The 21668-nt window shown below is 42.8% G+C and overlaps 1 protein-coding gene across 7 annotated transcripts in view; it reads left to right on the forward strand.

The window, feature by feature from the left end:
- Positions 1-21668, forward strand: part of DMD (dystrophin) — a 2128065-nt gene that overhangs the window by 2006375 nt on the left and 100022 nt on the right. For all 7 annotated transcript variants that reach the window (XM_067723245.1, XM_067723244.1, XM_067723248.1 and 4 more), the window contains 3 exons: positions 7055-7129; positions 18835-19036; positions 21443-21528. In XM_067723245.1, coding sequence (XP_067579346.1) covers positions 7055-7129; positions 18835-19036; positions 21443-21528 — 363 coding nt within the window. The remainder of the gene's footprint in view (positions 1-7054; positions 7130-18834; positions 19037-21442; positions 21529-21668) is intronic.

Consider the following 21668-nt stretch of genomic DNA (forward strand, 5'->3'; position numbering starts at 1 on the left):
CTCCATCACCCTTCAGATCTTTGCTTAAATGTCACTTTCTCAGAGAGGCCTTCCTGGCCTGTGTTTCCCTATGTGCTCGCTCTCGATAAGCATCGAGAAGGTCGGTGGAAGGATTATGAATAGATGGATGTCTTTTTAAAAATAATTTTTCCTTGAGTAACGTTGATTCATAACATTAAATGAGTTTCAAGTGTACAACATTATATTTCTACTTCTGTGTACCCTACGGTGTGCTCACCACCAAAAATTTAGTTTCCCTCCATCACCATAGAGTTGACCTACTTTCCCCATTTTCCCCTCCCTGCCTTGCCTTCTAGTAACCATTACTCTGTTCTATCTGTGTGTTTGTTTTTATTTGGTGGATGTCTTTTAAAAAGCTATAAACCAGTTTTTCCTAAAGAGTCTTCCTGAACCATTAATATTATTTTATATATACTTTTTGGTGGACAAGGCTTTGAGAATTAGAGCCCGAATCCTTTCTGATTTGAAGCTTAAGTAGAAGGAACATGGTGCAGCAGTGTCCACGTGAGTCACCTCTCCATTATCTGGGGGAGAATTCGGGCCCAGAAATAGTATTTAAGATACATGGTGTCTCCCCCCCCCCCCCCCCGCAGAAGTTTACATTGGCCATTTGTTATAGAAACTGCTTTCTCAACAAACCTTTTACCAGAGCAGCAAACAAGAAAGCAAAGCTCATTTGAATTTCAACTCTTCCACGAGAACAATGTTGCTAAGAAGTAGTGAGATTGAGCTGAGGAAGGCCAAGCAAAAGGAGGGAGCCAGAAAGGCCTTGAACAGCCCACAAGTCAGGATTTGGTGCTCTCTTTTACTTCACAGTTGAACTTCCCTATTTTTTTATTTTTGGTTTGGGTTGGTTTGTGTCTCTCTTTCACAATTCTAAGTCTTCCACATTTGTGCTACCCTGGATCCTTTATTGCTTCTCTTCATTTTTCAGAAGAATTCTAGAGAATAACTGGTAGCAACTAAGTAATACCATTTCACACCTGGAAACAACTTGATAGTAATTATAAATTCACAGCTTTCTGCAGTTCATACAAGTATGAATGTGTTATTCCTATTTATCTCTACGTAGGTTTATTTTTTCCCCATTTAAGTAAAGCTCAGTGTTGGTGATGAGGTTTTAATGAATGTAGATTGTAAAAGGCCTCAAATATATCTAAAAAATTACAGCCCAAGTGTCATGTGTTAATGTACCTCCTCTCTCTTGGCTAATTCTTTAAAGATACGTTCGTTCCAGAACTCCTCCGTATTATTGAAGAGCTCTTGAAGCGTTCCCCACAGTTCTACTTTGTACTCTAAAGCTTCTGAAGCCTGCTTATCTTGGCTTAATTTGCTTTCAAGCCAGACTAGGTTTAAATGACTCCGTTTATCTCAAGCTCATAAAGGCCTGTCCGTGGCTCTTGCCTGTTCTAGTGAGTTTGAACTGATAAGAATAATACTTGTCGTGTGGAGTGTCCATTAGAACGCTATAGGAAGAGTGAGGCTGGGGAATCAGAGATATATTATTAATATTTTAAAATCTACTGCCTTCCTATATATTATATTAGTGTAGGGGGAGACTACCTTGTTGTGGCTTCTTTGGAAAATTTGGAGAATTGCTAAAATGGACATGCAGTAGTAGTTTAATTCACATTGTATGCCAACACTGAAGTTGGAACTATACCCCCCCCAAAATCATACTTCCTCTAGATTTTAGTTTTCACTCATGATCACCTGAGTGATTTGGAATACATTTCTGCTGGGAAATAGAGTTGGTAGGAAACAAAGACCACACCACGAATTCATCTGTTGGGGTAATCTTCAGCCATCCAGCTCTTTCCACTCATTACATTTATGGGGTCATTGTCATCCTTTCTACCTAATGTAGATAAACCTACTGAAACTCTGGGCCTTTCTAAAAAGTGCCCACAAGCCATTGGAAAGCTGGACCGAAATACTCCTTGTTTTCAATTCTAGACCTCAGTTCGGTCATAGGTAGCAGGATTTTTGAAGTATGATTAAAAGACAGAAAGCAGCTGTAAAATTGAAATGAAGGGCCTTAATGTTTTATTTCTATAATAGTTTCCAAAATTTCCCATAACTTTAAAATGCTGAGGTGTTTTTCAGTCGTTTTGCAAGAGCAGGTCCACCAATGTGTAGGTTTATGGCTCAAACTTGATCGGTCCTTCCTCTTTTCTGGTGAATTTGACACCTTCCACCACTACCTTCCACAGAATGAAAGTAAACGTCATGCAACAGAAATACTTAACCAAAGTCAAGGGAAATTCATAGGCTAAAGAAAGGTGCAGCAAAACCTGTTATTTGTTTTGTGCCTCAAAATAAAAGTCAAATGGACCATCACTTCAGTAGCTGGTGATTCACCTTGAGAGCGTAGATGGTGTAATATTGCCCCTTGTTCCTTAAGTTTCTAGATTTCTCCATTTTTAGGCCAGAACCAGCCCTGGATAAGATAATTCAAGTCATGAAGAGGAATGTACAGTTCAGCATGTTTATCCTTCCAAGTGCGCTCTCTACCAGCTGCCATGCAAGCATCGTGTGACTCGTTTCTTGGATAGTCTCACGCCTCTTGAGTTCCGGTTGTGAGAGCTAGTGAGCTCATCACAACTTGGGCCAAAGTCCTGGAAAGGGAGCTCCCAGGGAAAGTGCAGGCTGGCCTCCCACGGGGGTTGGGGATCGGGGCTTGAAGCTTTATCCTGCATGCATACTTTAGCTACGAGATCAGCTCCAGCCTCTCAGCCCAGGACAGTGTCGCATTGTCCGCAGCTCTACCGCATCTTGAGGTTTCAGTGTGTACCCTACACATTTGCACAAGGCTGCGGAGACTTCTCTCTCCCAGCTGTAAGCCAGAGGGCGGATTCAGACAACACAGATGGTTAACCCTCTGGAGTAGGACTTTCAGGGCACCAGAACTCCGTTGCAATTCACTGATGCTTACTGGATGTAAATTTGTATGGCTTCTGTTGCATTATGTTGAAAACGAGACATTTTCCCTGCTACTTTCTTTTGGTCTTCCTGAATCACTGTTTGCTAATTGGTTGGACTGTGGTACATAGAAAACTGGTGGCAGAAGTCTTGTTCTCTGCATTGTGTTTGGGGCTATGCTTGAGAGGGTGTCCGAGTGGATTAGCGCCAGGTAGCATGTGCCGTAGTTAAGGAGGCTTTGAAAGGGAAGAACGTTTGTACTGCTTCAGGGAAGCTGAGAGCACTGCTAGAGCAGGAATGTTCCAGATGCTTGTCTCTGATAGTATTCTACCGTGAACCACGCCCTGAAAGAATCAGATCATCCTTGCCTCTCCCACTTGGATCTCAAGCTCCTGGAATTTGCCAATTCTTGATATGAACGGTGGGGATTGGATGGGGCTTCTGACCTCATTTAGACCATGTGTCCTGAATTCTGAATAGATCCAGGAAAATCGGACAGAGTAGACACTTTTAACTTATTGAATACCTTTTATTGGCCTTCATCATAAACAAGAGACCCACAAATATATCCCAGAGGTGAGTTTTTGGTCTAATTGACTGCAATAGTCATTAAATACTCTAAAAGCCCACAAAATGGAATGTAGAAAGACAAAAACAATAGACCACACAGGTCTCTGTAGAGTTTATACTTGCACTTTAACAACATGGAACAAGAAACTGTATTAAAATGTACAGTTAAAGACTCCATTGTACTTGAAGGCGCATACGAATTACCTGGGGATCTTGTTAAAATGTTCATGCTGATTCTTAGAGCTGGGTGGGGCCTGAGATTCTGCATTCCTAACAAGGTCCAAAGAGGTGCTGGTGCTGTTGGTCCTCGAATCATAATTTGGGCCAAAAGGATCTGCCCAGGTTCTCTGGGGCAGGTATGTGTTGGTAGCCATCCGTGGTTAAGACATCGGTGAGGGCTGCCTTCCTATCCACATCTCGGCTGCCAGGTGTATAGTGAAAGCAAGTCTCAGAACGAGCTCTGTCACATATGAACACTTACTAGCCACAGAGCAGAGAACAATTTTAAAGCCTGTGTCCAAGGCACAGTGAAGTCACAGCCCCGCCTTTTTGAGTGCTTGGCGGAAGAGCCTCACAGTCCACACCTGCCACAGTCCTTCACACAGCGGTTCTCAAAGTGTGGTCTCTGGACCAGCAGCCTCAGGAGCACCTAGAAACCTGTTAGAGATGCAGATCCTCAGGCCCTCTCCAGAGCCGCGGAATCAGAGCATCTGAGCATGGGGCTTGGGAATGTGTATTTTTAACCAGCCCTCCAGGTGATTCTGGTGTGCGCTCAAGTTGGCAAACCCCTGCTGTAACAGCAGGATTTTGTCAGCCATCTAATTGACCAAGAATCCAAGGAACTACAGCTGGAGATTTTGGAATCCGGCCTAGGGCACCATTTTTAAAGGTGGAGGGCCTGCTAGATTCTTCCCACGCCCTGTTAATGTAAGGGCAGGGAATGTTTCTATTCTAAACCCTTTTCAACAGTCCTGGTATCTTGTAAACCACTAATATCACCAACACAAGCCCATCCAACATTAATTTGGATACTAGGTGTATTAATAGGATTTTAGGTGTAACGAGAGCTAAATATAGCTGAAGCACTTAACAGGGGTGGCTCTGGAGTGAGGCTTTTTGATTAATTGCTAGCCGACCACCCCTGGAGTGTGCTTTCCTGATTAAGACGACTGACCGCCTCTGCAGTGTAGCTAAGCTAACACACACATACTTCATATCGTACGGTCCCTGTGAGGGTTTTTTTAACTCTTAAAATCTACTTTATTGAGGCATACTTTAAACACAATAAAATGTACCCATTTTAAGTGTACAGTTTGAGTTTTTGACAGACGTATGCACTCAAATAACCTTCATATCAATCAAGATATATAACATTTCAGTCACCTAAAAAATACGACTGTGTTCCTTTCAATTAGTTACCCACCCCGTCCCCGCTCCCGGCTACCATCTATCTGCCTTCTGTCAGTGTATAGGTGAGATTTACCTCTTCGAGAATTTCCCATAAGCGGAATCAAACAGTATTTTTTTTTTTTTTTTTTTTTTTTTTACTCTTTGTGCCTGACTTTTACCCAGGGTAATGTTTTTCAGATCAGCTCACAATGTTGCTTTATCAGTAGTTAGTTCCTTTTTATTACAGAGTAGTATCCTGTTGTGTGACTACACCACAATTTGTTTATTCATTCTACTCTAGTTTTCTTTCCAGTTTTCGGCTCTTATGAATTAAAGCTACTATGCGCATTCATGTACACATCTTTTTGTGGGCGTGTTTTTATTTCTTTTGGCTGAATATCTAGGAGTCGAATTTTGGGTCGTAAGATAGATGTATGTTTGATTTCATGAGAAATTGCTAACCTGGTTTTCCGAAGTAGTCGTACTATTTTATATTGCCACCAACAGTGTCTGAGAGTTCCAGTTGCTCCACATCCTTGCCAACATTTAGTATTGTCAGTCTTTTGGGTTTTTACATTGAATAATTTAAAGTAAATTACAGACATTGTTTTTCTTTCCCCTAATTTCAATTTAGGTTGTTATATTTGGTCTCTGCAAAGGCCATCAACCTAATAATGTTGACCCAAGCAGCTTGGATATGGATTAAATTATTTCCCTTTCTTAACCTCCAGTTAGAACTGGTTCTGTGGGTGCCGTTTGATTACGGCAGTTAGTCACGTTTGCCAGTATAGTTTTTCTTTTTTTCATTTTTTTGTTCACATATTCATTCAGTTTGTCGGTCAGTCCCTGAGCTGTATTAGACCTGTTTTTTCAGAGAGCAGTTGTATGTTAAGTCACCGGGAAATAACGACAGAAGTCGGGGACAGGGTACTTGTCTTCCAGGAGCTTTTTGGAGCTGGGTTTATGAAACATAAATACACAAAAATGCAAGAAAAGAAATATATCTTGGCGTATATCAGGGCTTACGCAAAATTGAGTGAGGGCATCATCTAAATACAGATTTCTGCTAGGTGAGGTGAGTTGGGGCTTGATAGACAGGTGACAGTAGAAACCACTGTAGCAGAAATTGTTGAGCTGTTAATCCGTGCAGAATATTAGAATGATTGCACCTTAGAATATAAAGCTAAATGTTTATTTTAGTCCCAGTTTTATTTTACTTATTTTAATCTCTTTTAGAATAGCAGTATCTTCATTAGTACAGAATACGTACGGAAACAAATATCCATTCTGATGTGGACTCGCAACTCTTCTTGTTGACATCTAGTATCATTTTTGTATGTTTAGCTTGCACCCAAACTTTCGAGCAAAAACTTCCAGTTAGTACGTGTGTGTGTACACACATGTGAGTTTGTGAACTTCTTCTTAAGCCAGCTCTCTTTTATCCTGTCTTTACTGAATTAGTTACTTTCTAGATAAATGCAAAATAGTTAAATAGAAGGAACCTGTGGGATCAGGTGGACCTAAACCTGGAATGAGGGTTAACGGTGCCAATTAAATTTTAAAATACATCTCACACACAGAGACACACGCCTATGTTGGGTAAGAAATATTCAAAATGTTCACAGTGCATATCTTTGCGTAATGGGATTACGGACGATTTGTTTACTTGATTTTATATTTTCCTTTAATTTCTAAGGTTTCCACAGTGAGCACGTATAACTTTGATAATCAGAAAAACATGTTATGTTGCCGCTTGATAGTTCGCTAAATTCTCATAGCTGTTTCAGGGAACTCTTCCCTGTTCTCTTTCACCTTGTGTAGCAAAGATTCACTACAATAGAACCAAGATTACAGTCTAGAAAAAAGAAATACCTGTCCTTCTTTTCCCTCTTGGGCACAAGGACTATATGAGCTCCCTGCAGGCTATGCCACTGTCATCCCTCACAGAACTTAGCTTTCCTGATTGTCAAAGGGCAAAAAGACATTTTTTTCCTTTCCCCACGTTGACAGAAATTCACCTTTCCAAAACTGGGGCATATACAAGAGACTTTTTCCCCCTGGCCTCTTGTTGTTGTTGGCAAATCATTGGGAGTTTATCTGTGCCTTTTGAGAAAATAACAAATGATCTTTGTTTTCCCCCTTTTTTCTTCAGCTGACCTGAATAATGTCAGGTTCTCGGCTTATAGGACTGCCATGAAACTCCGAAGACTGCAGAAGGCCCTTTGCTGTAAGTATTAACCAGTGCTCGAAATACTTGATAGTTATTCTTTGGTTTAAAAAAAAATGGTTGGGAGTATTTGCTATTGGAGTGGGGAGAAATAGCTCTCTCAAGTCCGGGTGTAACATAGAATTCATTTTTTCAAGGTATCTTTGGCTGAGTTTTCACCTAGACTGCTTCGTTACATTGTTTAGAATCATTCCTGTCACCATTGCTCAGCTACTGATGTTGAATTGCTGAGATACCAGTAATTTTTATTTTCTAACTAATGGCGTTGGCATCCAGAATTATCTTTATGGAACTTGAATTATCTCCACCTGTTCTACCTTTACTTCTTATAAAATGTATTGAATATTTGAAGTATTAGCATCAGATTGCCTTACCCAAACCAGAGTTCACAGATGTGTATTGTTTTTTAGCTTGAATGCTAATGTTCAGATAAATACTGTCATAGAAGAAAGATGACAAGATTGTTTTTCTGCTTTTGCTAAATAACTTACATCAGTGGGGAAAATTCCCAAAGTGTCATACAATGCTGTCTGTTTATCAGATAGTTTATATATCTGTTACCAGGTATAATATTGTTTGAGAGCCCATGTATGTTGTTAATGTGACCACGAAACAGATAGGCACAGTCCCTACCCTGGTGGAACTTACAGTCTAATGAGGGATATACAGGGTGTCCATAAGTCTAGAGACATAGGTGTATGTATATAAGATCATCAAGAACATCTACAATCTGTAAAAAAAAAAAAAAAAACCTCTATTAAGGCTTTATGGGGCTTCCCTGGTGGCGCAGTGGTTGAGGGTCCACCTGCCGATGCAGGGGACACGGGTTCGTGCCCCGGTCCGGGAGGATCCCACATGCCGTGGAGCGGCTGGGCCCGTGAGCTATGGCTGCTGAGCCTGCGCGTCCGGAGCCTGTGCTCCGCAACGGGAGAGGCCACAACAGTGAGAGGCCCGCGTACCACACACACACACACACAAAAAGCCTTTATGGACACCCTGAGAAAAAGTGAAGGGACAGTTTCAAAGTCATATATTTAGTCATGTGACAGTGGAAGAATGGGTACCAATGAGTTGTGGGGTTTGCTTGAAGAGGTGGTATCTATGACACGTGAGTCCAGAAGGGTCAGTAGAGCTCACTCCAGAAAGAATGTTCTCATCAGAAGGCAGAGCATGTGCTGAGGCGTGGGGTCCAGAGATGCCGTCAAGAACTGAAAATACTGCGGCTAAAGCACAGGAGCTCCAGGGAGGGACTGTGGTAAAATATTTGGCTGGAGGAGAAGCAGGAGGCAGATTGGGAAAGACCTTTTAAACTTAAAGAGTTTAGAGGTCAGTGGGGAGCCTTGCAATGGGATGGCACGATGGAATTGTCATTTAGAAAGATGACTCTGCTGTGGAATAGAGCCTGCACGCTGGCGGTGGTGTACACCGGCTGGGGGAGAGACTTGGTGAGCAGTTTCAGTCGTCTAAACCAGCAGTATGGTGGCCTGAATTGGCAAAGGAGGAATGGAGATAAGTGGAAAGAGTTGAAAAATACGAGGTGGAATGGATAGGGCTTAGTGATGAGTTTGATGTGCTTAGGTGAGGGGGAATCAAGGAAGATAACTGAGGTGCTCACCTGGGGGGAGTGGCGGACGTGCCTTGGCAGAGCTGAACATAGAGCTGTGGCGCTCAGGGGAAACATACGGGCAATGTTTAGGAATCATAAGCGTGCAGATGCTCGGGGAGTGTAAAGGAACAAGAAAACAGGATTTAGGACAGGGGGCGAACAAGGTACAGAGGGGACCGCAAAGGAGGACTCAAAGAAGGTATAGTGGTACATACTGCATGGGCAGAAAGAAGGGGCCTGCCACCGGGGTCAGGCGTTGCTGGGAGGTCAGGATGAGGTTGGCAAAAGTGTCCGTTGGATTCAGCAACAAGGAGGTCCTTAGTAACTTTGGTGAGGTTTTAGAGGCACGGTGGAGGTGGTGAAGTGGGCTTCAAAGTAAAGCAAAAGTGGGGATGTGAAGACAGTTGAGACGATTCTTGGAGAAATTTAGTTGTGAAGGGGAGGGGAGACGGGCGGTAGTTAGCTGGAAGGGGCTGAGGAGTTAATGGAGTGCATGTGCACATAGGTTGAGAGACGCTTGAGTCTGTTGAAGTGAATATGAGAAGCGGGGACAAAATTGTAGTTGCTGGCTCAGGAGACGCTAAAACATGTGAATTCTCAGAGGAGAGGGGAAGGTAATCCGGAGGCCAAGAGAAGAAAGGGGACGCCTCTCCTCCACTGTAAGGAGTGGGGCTGAGGAAAGGATCTGGGCCGGGCTAGGTAACTAAGGAGGCCTAGTGGGAAGCGGGCGAGGGATGCCCGCGGGGAGGGCTCTGTTTTTTGTGTGAAGGTGGAGGAGAGGTCCTGTGCTGCAGCTAATGGCAGAAGGGCATAGAGTCGAGGTTGGCCTTAACCTCTGTGGAGAAAGGGAGGGCTATTTTGAGAAGCAGCATCGTGGAGCGCAGAGTCTGCTGAGCGGTTTACGACAGCACCAATCCGCAGGGGTGTTTCTCCAGGCACAGCCAGTAGTCAAGCACCGGATGGTTCTGTCCCAGGTGGGCAGAGGCCAGCCGGGCAAGTGAAGTAGGGATTTGGGCCAAAGAGTGGTTAAGTGGTTGGAGTGCTGTCCGTCGAGTCTGCATGGGGTAGGAGAGGCTGTGAATTTGGGTGGAAGCTGGTAATTAGGAGGTAGAGGGATCGAGAGGCCAAGTGTTCAGGGAGGTAGAGGAAGAGATTGTGCGGAAGTGACTGGAAAGCCAAGAAGTTGTGGTCAGACAGCAGCAAAGCTAAACGTTATTTCAGAAGCGGAACAGTTTGGCTGGCTAGGTCTAGGATATGACCATTTGCGTGGGCGGCAGAGGCGGGCTAGATGTGAATTTCCATGGAGATGAAATAGGAAGCTAATGAACTGAGAGGCTAGAGTGATGCATGAGTCCTCGCTGCCAAGGTTGAAATCACCCCGAATTGGGCCAGAACTGGGGAAGAGCAGAGGGCTGTGACCCCTGGCTACCAAATCTTCAGCAATGAAGGCGTCTGATGCAGGGGGTCTGCAGAGGCTAGCAGTAAGATAGTCAACTGGTGTTGGCTCGTGTGTGGTTTTCTACGTGGAGATGGAGAAGAAATGGCCTAGAAGGGAAATTATTTGGAAGGAGAGAGTAGGCTTTTCCTCCTTATCTTGGTCTCTCCAATGCTGAGCACGAAGCCTGGCGCAGGGAAGGGCTTCATCTGTTTTCAAGGAACTGATGCATGAATGAAAGTAAATTCAGGCTTCCATTTCCGTATCGCTTATAGTCTGAAGCTGTCATTTTTCAGCTCTGTAGCTGCCAAGTGGTTTTTAAAGGACTCCCCAGGCCTAGGATTTCCTTAGGCACCTGTTAATGTACCAGAGCCGGAAAGAGGCAGTTTGAGATGGAGTGGAGTCAGAAGGCTGGATGGAGAAGGTCTTCTGCCTCTTCTTCTTCTTCTGTCCCCACCCCATCCCAGAGGCCGTGCCTTCCATTGAGAAAGGGGCAGTTATGAAACGTGCTATAGTACACAGAGAGACGTAAAAGTGAGATACAAAAAGTTCAGAAGAGATAATCAGCTGTTCCAGGTTATACTATGAAAAAGCCTCCAAACGGACTGCATTGGAAGACCCCTTTCCATAGTGTTCCTTTTGACCTTGGATTTAGGCATCATTCAGTTCTCCTCCTGTTAAAAACTCTTTCTCTTCACATATGTGTCTCATTGTCTATTATTTCAGTGTATGTTAACATTTCCAATAAACGTTGGAAAAACAGGGGCATTTGATATTATAAAACATTTTGGCCATGGGCACTTACAGCCTTGTAATAAAGCTAAGCTCTGAATGTAGCCTGTAGAATTTTCACTTTTAAACAGATTTGAAATCTCAGCATTTCCTTTCTAAGCATGACTTTGCTCATATTTGAAAAAGGTTTAGGTACAGCAAAATCAGGGTGTATCTATCTGAATTAAGTACTCGATTCTCAAGAATGGTGGGAGGCTTCCACGTGTAGTATGAATATAGAATGAAGAGTTCACCTATCCTTTTATTATTGAAAACATGCGTGGTCACATTACTTAACCAACTGTTCAGTAAGTGATTTCAGAATTTCCTCTTAATTTTAGATTTGCTCCGGCCTTTTTGTCATTTCTGTGCCTGTAAAGCCATGATAAAGAGCTATTGTCTGTGGTACAGACAAACAGAACTTGTCCTGGCTACCTTTTCCAACTGAAGGTCGTGTCCACTAACTCTTACTTTAATGAAAATTAATGACGTTATCTCAGAGATTTCCTGATGCCAGTAAAGAGTTTGAATTACAGATGCCTTAGAAAATATGCCATGCTACCGCCGCTAAGCACTTGGTCTTTTTCACTTTTTTCACTTCACTATCGAAGCTTCAGCACTGCAGAAACCTGAATACCACAGTTTTATCCACTATAGAGGATTTGCGATTTAAGTCTAGAGCATCACCATTGGCCTGTAATGTCCCCAGTTTGTAATCCGTTTAATGTTGCATGACTCCATACTGCCTTTCAAGGCACTGTGAATGAAAATTAAACGCGACAGAAAAGCAGAGACAAAGAGGAAATCTGGGTAAGAAGGATTTATAAGCCGGTTCATGTGGCTGATACCCCACTGAAAGTTATGAAGAAGATAATCTAAGCTTTTTCCTTCTCCGGCTGTAGTTCTCATGAACATCCTATAGGTTTGCAGCTTCTAAAATTAAAAATATAGCCAACTTCTAAGAGCAGAAATAAAAATGCACTTAACAAAGCCCATGTATTTAGTTTATTAGTGTGTGGTGGGTTGGAGAGAGCCCAAACCATAGGGCTAAATATACTGCAGTTGATAAATGTGACAGATATTCTGCAAACAAGAAGTATAGAACAATTTGCTTCTGTTCAGCAACTAAATCACACAGTAGAGAAATTTTGTACAGCCTGGAGTTGTCTGAATAGAGGCACCATGGCCAGACTCATCCTTACCATGCCATACCAGGTAAAAAAAAAAGGGGCTCCCTTCTTGGTACACGCACCTCACCTTTTGCGCTTGCACTGAAAGGTGGCATCGGATAGCGTTTGGTCACTAAAGAAGGCTCACAGGACCCACGGTAACATTGCTTACAAATCTACAGTCTCTTACAGGCAAAGATTACAAGAAGGCAACAGGGTTACAGTATTGCCTCCACAGCCACCAGCTACCTCAACAGCAAGGGGACCCGAGGGGCCAGTGTAATTATTTGTCCCTTCCCCGCAAAAATCTCCTTTTCCCGTATACCATTATATTATTTTTCACGTAGGTTGGAGGCCAGGTCTCTGTTATTTCAGAATTCAAAACATCTTGAGGATGCAGGCAGACTCGTTTTCTCCACTTACATGGTTTGATGGGTATCGGTGCCCCAAGAGAGGGGTCCGGTAACAGGAGGCATCTCTCTCCCAGGGGGAGCAGTGTAGTCCTGTTCGAAATGTGTCCAGTACCCACGAGTTGCTCGCTAAGGGAAAGGAGGGTGGGTTCTCAGTCGTGCTGCTGAGGCTGCTAAGGAGGACCTTGTAGGTTCCATTCTCGGGTTATCGTTGGTTCCATTTCTAGTTGATATCCTCTTTTCTCCTGGAATTGGATTCCCTTGATGTGTTCTTTTTGCACTAGGCGGTCTTTTCCATCGGTTTCTCTTTTCTCACTCAAAGCAAATTCTACCTTGCCAGGTGGTCCTCGCCCAGCTCCTAATTCTCCTAAGATTCTTTTATTTCAAGCAGTCCCATGCTCTTTGGTCCACCAGACATGTTGTTGCCAATGTGTACTAACGTCTTTACTATAGGAAATACAATTGAGATACAGAAATGTTGAGTCTCCCGGGCAAACGTCATAGGAATAGTAGTCACTCCTAAGTGAACTTTGGTTCGGGTATGCCACAGAAATATCTATAGCCGTCCACAGCAGATTTCTGGCTTTTCAGTCTCAGGGAAGTGGGCCCACCAAATTCAACTTAGCTTTTCCTCAATGATACAAGCATCCCGATTTGTAGCTTTCCTCACACACTAACACTAGCCTTTTTTTTTTTTTTAAACACAGAATATTGTGACATATGAGGCATATACCATATAAACTTTCTACCACATACCCAATACCTTTTGTAATCCTTCATCATCACAATTAATGACCATGCCGTGTTCATTCAGATTATTATAAATCAGTGTTCTCCAGATATGACTGGGTAAATATTCCCACAGGGTACTTTCCAGAGGAGGTGCTTAATGACAGATGTATCCTGTGAAACAAGCGCCAAAAGCCATAACCACTTTAATACCGCTCCATGGAGTCTGGTCACAGTCAGGACTCCCACCTCTTCACCCAGTGTGTTCGATAGATTGGCCAGCTGTCCCGCTCAGTTCTTGGCTTTTTAAAAGGGCATCTGAGTCGTAGCCAAGGGAGCATGTTATTCTCTTATTTTAAGCCTCTTTCTGGGCACCAGCATTATGTTAGATTTTCCCTTTTTAACACGCATTTGGTGGCTTTCTTCCCTTCGGCAGCAATCTTATCTTTCTTCCTTATTGCTAAATTTTCATCCAAACTCTCTCCCCCAACAAAGAGTGTATCCCCTGGGTTCAGCCAGTGGACTAGTCCATATTTAGCTGGTAGCAAGATAAGACATGCCTGGGCTTCCCCTTTGCCTTCCCCTTCTCTTCCCAATTTTTGATAAGGGGTCACATTGGTTCCATACAGAAAAAATGGGACTGTCCTGTCCACTAGGCAACAAAACATGTGTGACGGTCAGCCCCAGTTAGGCGAGGTGTGAGAAAGGGGTAATCCAGTCCGTCAGTCCCTGTGGAATTCTTGCACTTACCTTTCAACTAGGTAAGGTATTGTTTGGGGATATTACCAGCCTTTGAGACTCTTAATTGTAGCCCCAGTCCAGGGACTACTAGTATGGCACTGAAAAAGAAAATTGTGGTAAAGTCGGGAACACCTGTAAGTTCCCCCACTTGAATTATCTTTTTAATTGTAATTGGTCTCTCAGGTGTCGCCCATTTATCAAAAAGTGCTAGTTCCCAGGTTCCTTTAGTTGGAACTCTACCTGCAGGCCAGAGAGGGTGAAGCTCAATGGAAGAAGGTTCTGAACTTATTTGAGCTTTTGCTCCTGCAACCAAGGAATTGAATTTTTAGCAGACTTACCATCCGTTTGCTATCCCCTTCTAATCCATTCCGTTAGCTCCTGGAGTTCAGGTTCTACCATTTCCAGTTTCCAGTAGAAAGTTGTATTACTGATAACGAATTTCAAAGCCTGCGCTACTTCAAACCAAGGGTAGCTTGGCAACTAGCATCAGTGGTTTATTTTCATCCCTTTTATTAGAATCATCTTTTTTTCCTTTTAAAATAATGCCTTCCCCGTATTTTCAGCTAAGAATGAGTTGGGGTCTTCTGAACAATCTCCGTTCTGGCACCGATCGCTCCGGGGATGATAGTTAGGCTCAATAGCTGACGAGGACTCACAGAACCCAGATGACAGTCCTTACAAATCTACAGTTCCTGACTGTAGAAAGGAAAAGCCTGCAGTACAGCAACAGCATTAAAACAAGGATATGCGCCACAGCCACAGGATGCCTTCCAGCATGGGGTCTGGAGGGGCCAAGTGCAAGCTCCAAGTGCCCTCTCTGTACCGGGGCCACAGCAGGACGCACTTTGTCTCTTGGAGCAAGAGCCACCAATGTGAGCGCACACCACTTTAGAAACCAGGGAGCACTAATTGGAGTCTCAGCCAGGATTGCGTTTAGCTGCTGGTAATCTGGACGTCTTCTTACGTAGCCAGTCCCGAACCCAGTGGCCTCCCTGAGACCAGGTCAAAATGCCTAATGTTATTGCTAGCAGCAAACAACTGTGATAACCTCTAACTCATGGCTACCCATAAACACACTGAGTCACTTCTTTTCCTTGCTTTGATCAGAGGGTCTACCTTGTGTGGCTGTTTTAGCAAAACCTCTCTTGCCAACTTCAGCACCTCTGGAGTTAACCCTCACAGCAAAGATAACTACAGCAAAGTGCTTGACTTTCTTTCTGGGCAAAGATTTGCTTGGAAGGTCCTTCAGCCTGAAGTGTAAGCTGCCTGTAGAATGATGTGATGTCCACAACAGCCTCCTCTTTCCGCAGACGCCTTCTGCTGCCTGGGCCAAAAAGTCAGCAGACACATAGGAGTTATCCCACCCTTAGCCGCCCGCCCCTGTCTGTGTCTGTACTAATTAGGTTACAGGCTTGTTTATATTGTTAACCTGGGGTATCCAGGTTGACCCATGGGATGAGCCCGGGGTTGTGTGGGCACCATCGGGCTTATTCTAGCCAACATTTTGGTGCTTCTTTTTTCTCCCAGTATTATTGCTAGTAGAGAATGCGGGGTGGTTTTCTTTTTCTGTACAGCCTGTAAGGACACCTTCTGCCGCCCGCCTTTCTGCTTTTCAGTACATACCTCCGTGTGTCCTGCCGTAATACCCAGAGCAGGTCTCCTCCCGTCCAGTCTCAGTTTTCCCGACTGCAAAACGATTCTGAAGGTGCTTTTGAGTTCTCAAAGCCTAGGATTCTGTAAGAGACCAAAAAAAAAAAAAAAAAAAAAAAAAAAAATCCATCTGAGCCCCTCACTTGTGGCGTATGAGGAAAAGAACAGAGTTAGCCTTTGAACCTGGGATGTCGAGAGGATGAGTAGGCACACCCAGCACCTCGAGAATCATTCACCCCATCCCATCCCATCTCCCTTTCCTGCTTTTCGTGCTTAGCAGAGAGGGTCCTGGAGAGCCGGTCGTTTTTTGTCTTGTCCCCCCTCTTTCATCCCACACCCCTGATGCATGAGGGGCACCACCACATGCTCTCTCTTCTTCAGTGGCGTCAAAACCTATAGCATCTTCTACTGTCAAAATAATTTTTGAAAGAGAGGGTCTATTAGAACATACTTGGGTTTTTATATAGCTTTAAAATGTATTCCCTAGTGAATACACTGAAGGAGAGAGAGATTTTCTCCTAAATGGAAATTCCTAGCTTGAGGTAAAAGGGTTGTTTTACAAAATTGTGTCTGCTGGTCGCTTGTTGAGGCTTCCAGAAGCAGCTAATCATTATGCTTAATGTTTCATCAAAGAATCGCAATGTATTCTTTAAGATGCTCGTCTTGAACAGTTAAGTGTATGTTTGTGGGGCAATGACATCGTCCCTATTGATTTTCTCACCTCTTTTCAAGTCCATAGTATCGGCTATATACACCTAAATAGGAGTCTTTTACAAATGGTGGCACGAGAGTGAAATTCTGTTTGATATGTTTGTTTTGGGAAGATGAGCTCTCCAGTCTTCTGTGATGGACCATTCTTGTGTTTAATCACATTTGGTTTTAGCAGAGCGCACTGCACAGTATTTCTCTCCCAACTATGTCACCTCCCGCTCCTGTTATTTCAGAGCAATTGCTTTGCGCCCCTCTGGAGCTATTTATGCTCCCAATTTCCTATTCTGTGTGTTACCCATTCACCTGTACGGAGAGGAGAGTAGGCCCAATAACAAATTCATGCCATTTTGCTGTTGGTTATTTGTTTCCATCACACGGGGAAATTAGACTCTTCATACAAAAGTGAATCTAAGAATTCTCACTTGTTGGTTCTCCTATCCTTGGATATAAAGCAAAAAATGTATAATGATTACAGCAAAGTAACAGAAAGGAAATACTAGAAAAACTTCAAACCACCCGTCACTTCCTTCAATATATAAAGAAACACGTTGGGAATATTGGCGTTTGGAGGAAATCTGCTCCTCTCTTCTGCTAATGTAGATGGGGTGCTGCATCCCTAAACGTTCTCATTACCTACACCTGAAAACGTGTCGTCAGAGAAAGTCAGGCACACAGCAGAGAGGATTGAAAGTTGGAGTCTTCTGTCTCTGCATGTCTCTCTGGTCTCCCATACAGTCCCCACTCGGCCTTCCCCTCCTCCTGTCCCCCTGCCCACTTGTGTTGTTATGTTTTTAAATTCTTTATTCTTTTTCCTTCCTACCTCCCTTTCAAATCAAGTTACATTCCTTTCTGCCACTTGAAACAAAGTCTTGGCTTCAATGTAAAGAGGTCATTCCTTTATCTTTCGAGTATTTTTAAGCAAAAGGAGTGGGGGCTTGGCTTTGATAGGATGAGTGCTGGCCAGGGTATTTTAAGAAAACTGGTCCATGGAAACAGAGAGGTTTACTCACTGGGAGAAAAGACAAAGGAAAAAAAAAAACCTCCTGCTTCCACCCCAGGTCTCCTTCATGCTTCCAGGGAAACTTCAAAAGGTTACTATTTTCCTTTCTGAAAAGAGGAAAACATGCACTACAGAGGTATTAACCTACACAGGTATTAACCACCATTTTTGGGGTTCGTCCTTAGCATTTAATTAGAAGTAGCCACAAATAGTAACAAGTAAAATGCTTTAAAGCCTTAAATTTGCATCTGTTTAGTTCGGGGCAAGCTGTTTACTGATGGGGATGGTGGTGTTTATCTGCAGTTACATTTATAATTGTGTTGCCTCCCCCCCATATGTGAGGGATTTACTTAATTACCATTGATTCTTACTCTCAAAGGACTGAGAATTCAGATCAGAGCTTGGATGTATAAGGTGTTATAAAAGCAATGTTGTTCCGTTTCCAATTTGGCTAATAAATTGGCTTTACAGAAAAGCATCTTTCTGTGACACTTGGGAGTAAACCTTACGATTTGCTGATGTTGGGCAGTGTTGAGGCTTCACTTTTGATAAATGTTTGTCTTTCAGTATATGATTAAATACCACCTCAGAACCTCCACCCCCCCCAAAAAAACTTATAAAGCTCTTAGCGGACTTGAAAAGTACGTTGTAGACTGTAATTTGAAGGTGAGAGGAGCAATAAGTGAGCCTTGTAGAGGCTTCACTTTTGATAAATGTTTGTCTTTCAGTATATGATTAAATACCACCTCAGATCACGGGAACCTCCACCCCCCCAAAAAAACTTATAAAGTTCTTAGCGGACTTGAAAAGTACGTTGTAGACTATAATTTGAAGGTGAGAGGAGAAATAAGTGAGCCTTGTATCTGAAAACTGGATAGCTGATGCATTTATTTTAGTTTGCCTATAGAAAATTTTAGTGAAGTTGATTATTTTTTCACCTCGTGTTAATGTAGCAGAGAGATTAGGAGGTGACTGGTATTTCAAGGAGGAAAACGCTTAACGATTATAAATGCATAGCTGGAAATAAGAGTTTACACAACCCTAACCATGCAGATTAATCAAACTGACCTTCTCTAGTACTAATACGAGAAGGTATTCTCAGAAACTCTTCGAAAATCTCTAGGAAAACAGTTTTTTTTCTTTCTAATTCAGGTGGAAATGACTGTGTTCCTGTAGAACACTCTAGGTCCCCTTAACGCTCAAATATTTCCTAATAGTTTAGGAATGGGAACTGTCTCTTCATCCACATCTTCACCCAGTGCCAGTGGGAGTTAAGGACAGTCTCAGAGCTTGAGTACTCATCACACTTACCAAACTTAGAGCTGAGGGGTGAAAAGAAAACCCTTTAATAAAAGAGGGTAGGGTTCGGGTTTGCTGTTTACTAACGGGTACAAGCCAATCCTACCAGGATTGTCAAAAAGGAAAACAGTGAAAGAAGGCTTTTCCCCCTTGAATCACCTGTGATTTTATGTGGCTCTTGCAGTGGATCTCCTGAGCCTGTCAGCTGCATGCGACGCCCTGGACCAGCACAACCTCAAGCAAAATGACCAGCCCATGGACATCCTGCAGATCATTAATTGTTTGACCACTGTTTATGATCGCCTGCAGCAAGAGCACAACAATCTGGTCAACGTCCCTCTCTGCGTGGATATGTGTCTCAATTGGCTGCTGAATGTATATGACACGTACGTATAGCAGGCTTTCTCCAGACTATACCACTGGACACTTAGTCTACAGAACGGTGACGGTGTAATTAGCATCACAGCAGGGCTCCAGTCTAGAAATATGGTACTCAGGATGAAAGTTTCATGAAGCCATGTGACCTAATGCTATCCCCGTGATTAATCATTTTTGCATTTTTTTTTTTTTTTTTTTTTTTTTTTTGCGGTACGCGGGCCTCTCACTGTTGTGGCCTCTCCCGTTGCGGAGCACAGGCTCCGGACGCGCGTGCCCAGCGGCCGTGGCTCACGGGCCCAGCCGCTCCGCGGCATGTGGGATCCTCCCGGACCGGGGCATGAACCTGCGTCCCCCGCATCGGCAGGCGGACTCTCAACCACTGCGCCACCAGGGGAGCCATCATTTTTGCATTTAATGGAACTGAAAAATACTTTGATAAGCTAGGAGGTAAGAACTAGAATGTAGAATGCTCTCATTAGATTAGAAAACAAACCAAACCCTGAGATACTCATTTTTCATATAGTAGAATGAGTCAGTGTGTAGCCATTAGTTCTTTCCCTTTCTTGCCTGTGAATTTCGAATTCCTCCGTCCTCTTCAGGGGTGGCTCCCTCTCACCGGCAGAAAGGGGTGTGCTCCTGGAGATGCTGACACACCTGTCACCAGCTCTGAATAGTGTTAGCTGATACTCGAGAGATTTTTTGCAGAAGAGTGTAAATTGATAAGCCAAAAAAAGAAAAAAGCCCTAGTGCAGCAAATCCAGATCCTCAAACTGGGGAAGTCTTTTTTTTTTTTTTTTATAAGGATTTACGAAGTTTCACTTTGGCACCTCCATTCATCCCTCTCTCTTAGAAAACACTCGTTTCTTTTGGATTGCACATAGGAGACCTCCCCACTTTTGTCTTGAGCTTAATGAAGACAATTGAGGAAGGTAGCAGAAGGAATTGGTCTTAATTTCAACTGAATTCTTCTTAGACATCAAAATTACTATACGCCTGATTTCACATGTCAACAAGAACGTATTCGGCATTTGGAAATCTGGGAAGGTCTTCTGAAAGGAGTTGCGTAGCAACTATTTGCTTTTGCCTTTGGTGTAGATTTCTGCCACCTCCTGGATATAAATGTATACCTTTTTTTCTTTGTTATTTTGATAAGGTATTGCTTTTTAAGTTCCAAGATCACCTGGCTGTTGAATTCTCATCATTATCTACCAAGCCCTTGATCCTGTTGGATTTTAATTACAGATTATCCTTAGATTTGCGTTGATAAGGGTTTCTATGCAGGTCTTCCCTCAAATATATTTTGGCACCATTCTCTTTGCAGATGAGGTACGAGTGGATTCTGAGTAGATAACTTCCCTTCCCTATGCCTGAAAATTATCTGGGGACAACTTTAACTCCTCGAAGACCTGAGTCACTATATAAAGTTTCTTAAACCTTGATTTGCCGTTTTAAAGAGGGAAAAAGATAAAATCTTCCAATGATAGTACTTTTGTTAACGTAGTAGGACCCGGGATTTCTGCTTGACTAATGGATTTAGTGAATTGCACCAGTTGAAAGCTGAGCATATCGCTCACCAGAAATAACCACTCTTGGGACCTATCCTTTGCAGTTATTCTACAGACTTTTTTTAACCGACATATATGATTTAGTTGTTTTTCATAACAAAATAAAAGCTGAAGATCATCAAAAGACATTTTCTACAAAATGAAAAACTTCTCATTCTTTTAAGTTCTTCCCATGGGCAAAATGAACTTGTTAATAAATTTGTCATGTGGAATGGTTTCTATGTAAAGTGAAAGCATACCTATGTTAAAACACTGCTATAGCAATAGGTTATTTTTAAATTGCTCTTTAAGATCATCTATTCAAATGCTCCCTAATAGACTGTATCATATTTTTCTTGTAGGGAGAAACGTTCATATTTTATACTGTGTGTTTTGTGACCTGAAGTGATTAATTTTCTTCTCAATAAGGGGCAATCTGATGAATGTCTAAATGAGTGTTAAGAGAGCAGAGCAGTTAGTTACTGGTATTTTTTGGCTTCAATAACTGAAGTAGGGGATTTTCTTAGTACATAGTAGTAGCTCTTCCCCTTATGGACATAAAGCCAGGTGGCTCTCCATAGATGAATAAAAGGATATTCTTCTTATTTTTATGTAGAGAAACTCTTACCATTCAAGGAAGGGCTTTTAAGAATTGAGAAGTTGGTAAGTGTTCACTGGTCGCGTTGGTCAAATTTCCATCGCGTTCTGGGTCATCAGCCAAAGAGAATGAACTCAGAAACATTCTTAATGATCTTAATAAAACAATGGTCAGTAGCGTTTCCATATCCAAGGTTTTTTCTCTTAACTAAGAAGTGTTTATCGTTCAGTAAAGTGTCAGTAATTGTTTTCTGCTTTGATTATTCATAACAGGGGGCGAACAGGGAGGATCCGGGTCCTGTCTTTTAAAACTGGCATCATTTCTCTGTGTAAAGCACATTTGGAAGACAAGTACAGATGTAAGTCGTGTATATGAGCTCAGTATTCTTTGATTAATGTTGGCTAATTACCCCAGTTTTAGATGGGGAATAACACGGTGTTCTTATTTGACAGCAGGTTCCTCATGTAAGATGTAGAACTACTTTCAGACTGTCATAAA

Source organism: Pseudorca crassidens, chromosome X (genome assembly GCF_039906515.1).
Source record: "Pseudorca crassidens isolate mPseCra1 chromosome X, mPseCra1.hap1, whole genome shotgun sequence".
In the NCBI taxonomy this organism is placed as follows: Eukaryota; Metazoa; Chordata; class Mammalia; order Artiodactyla; family Delphinidae; genus Pseudorca; species Pseudorca crassidens.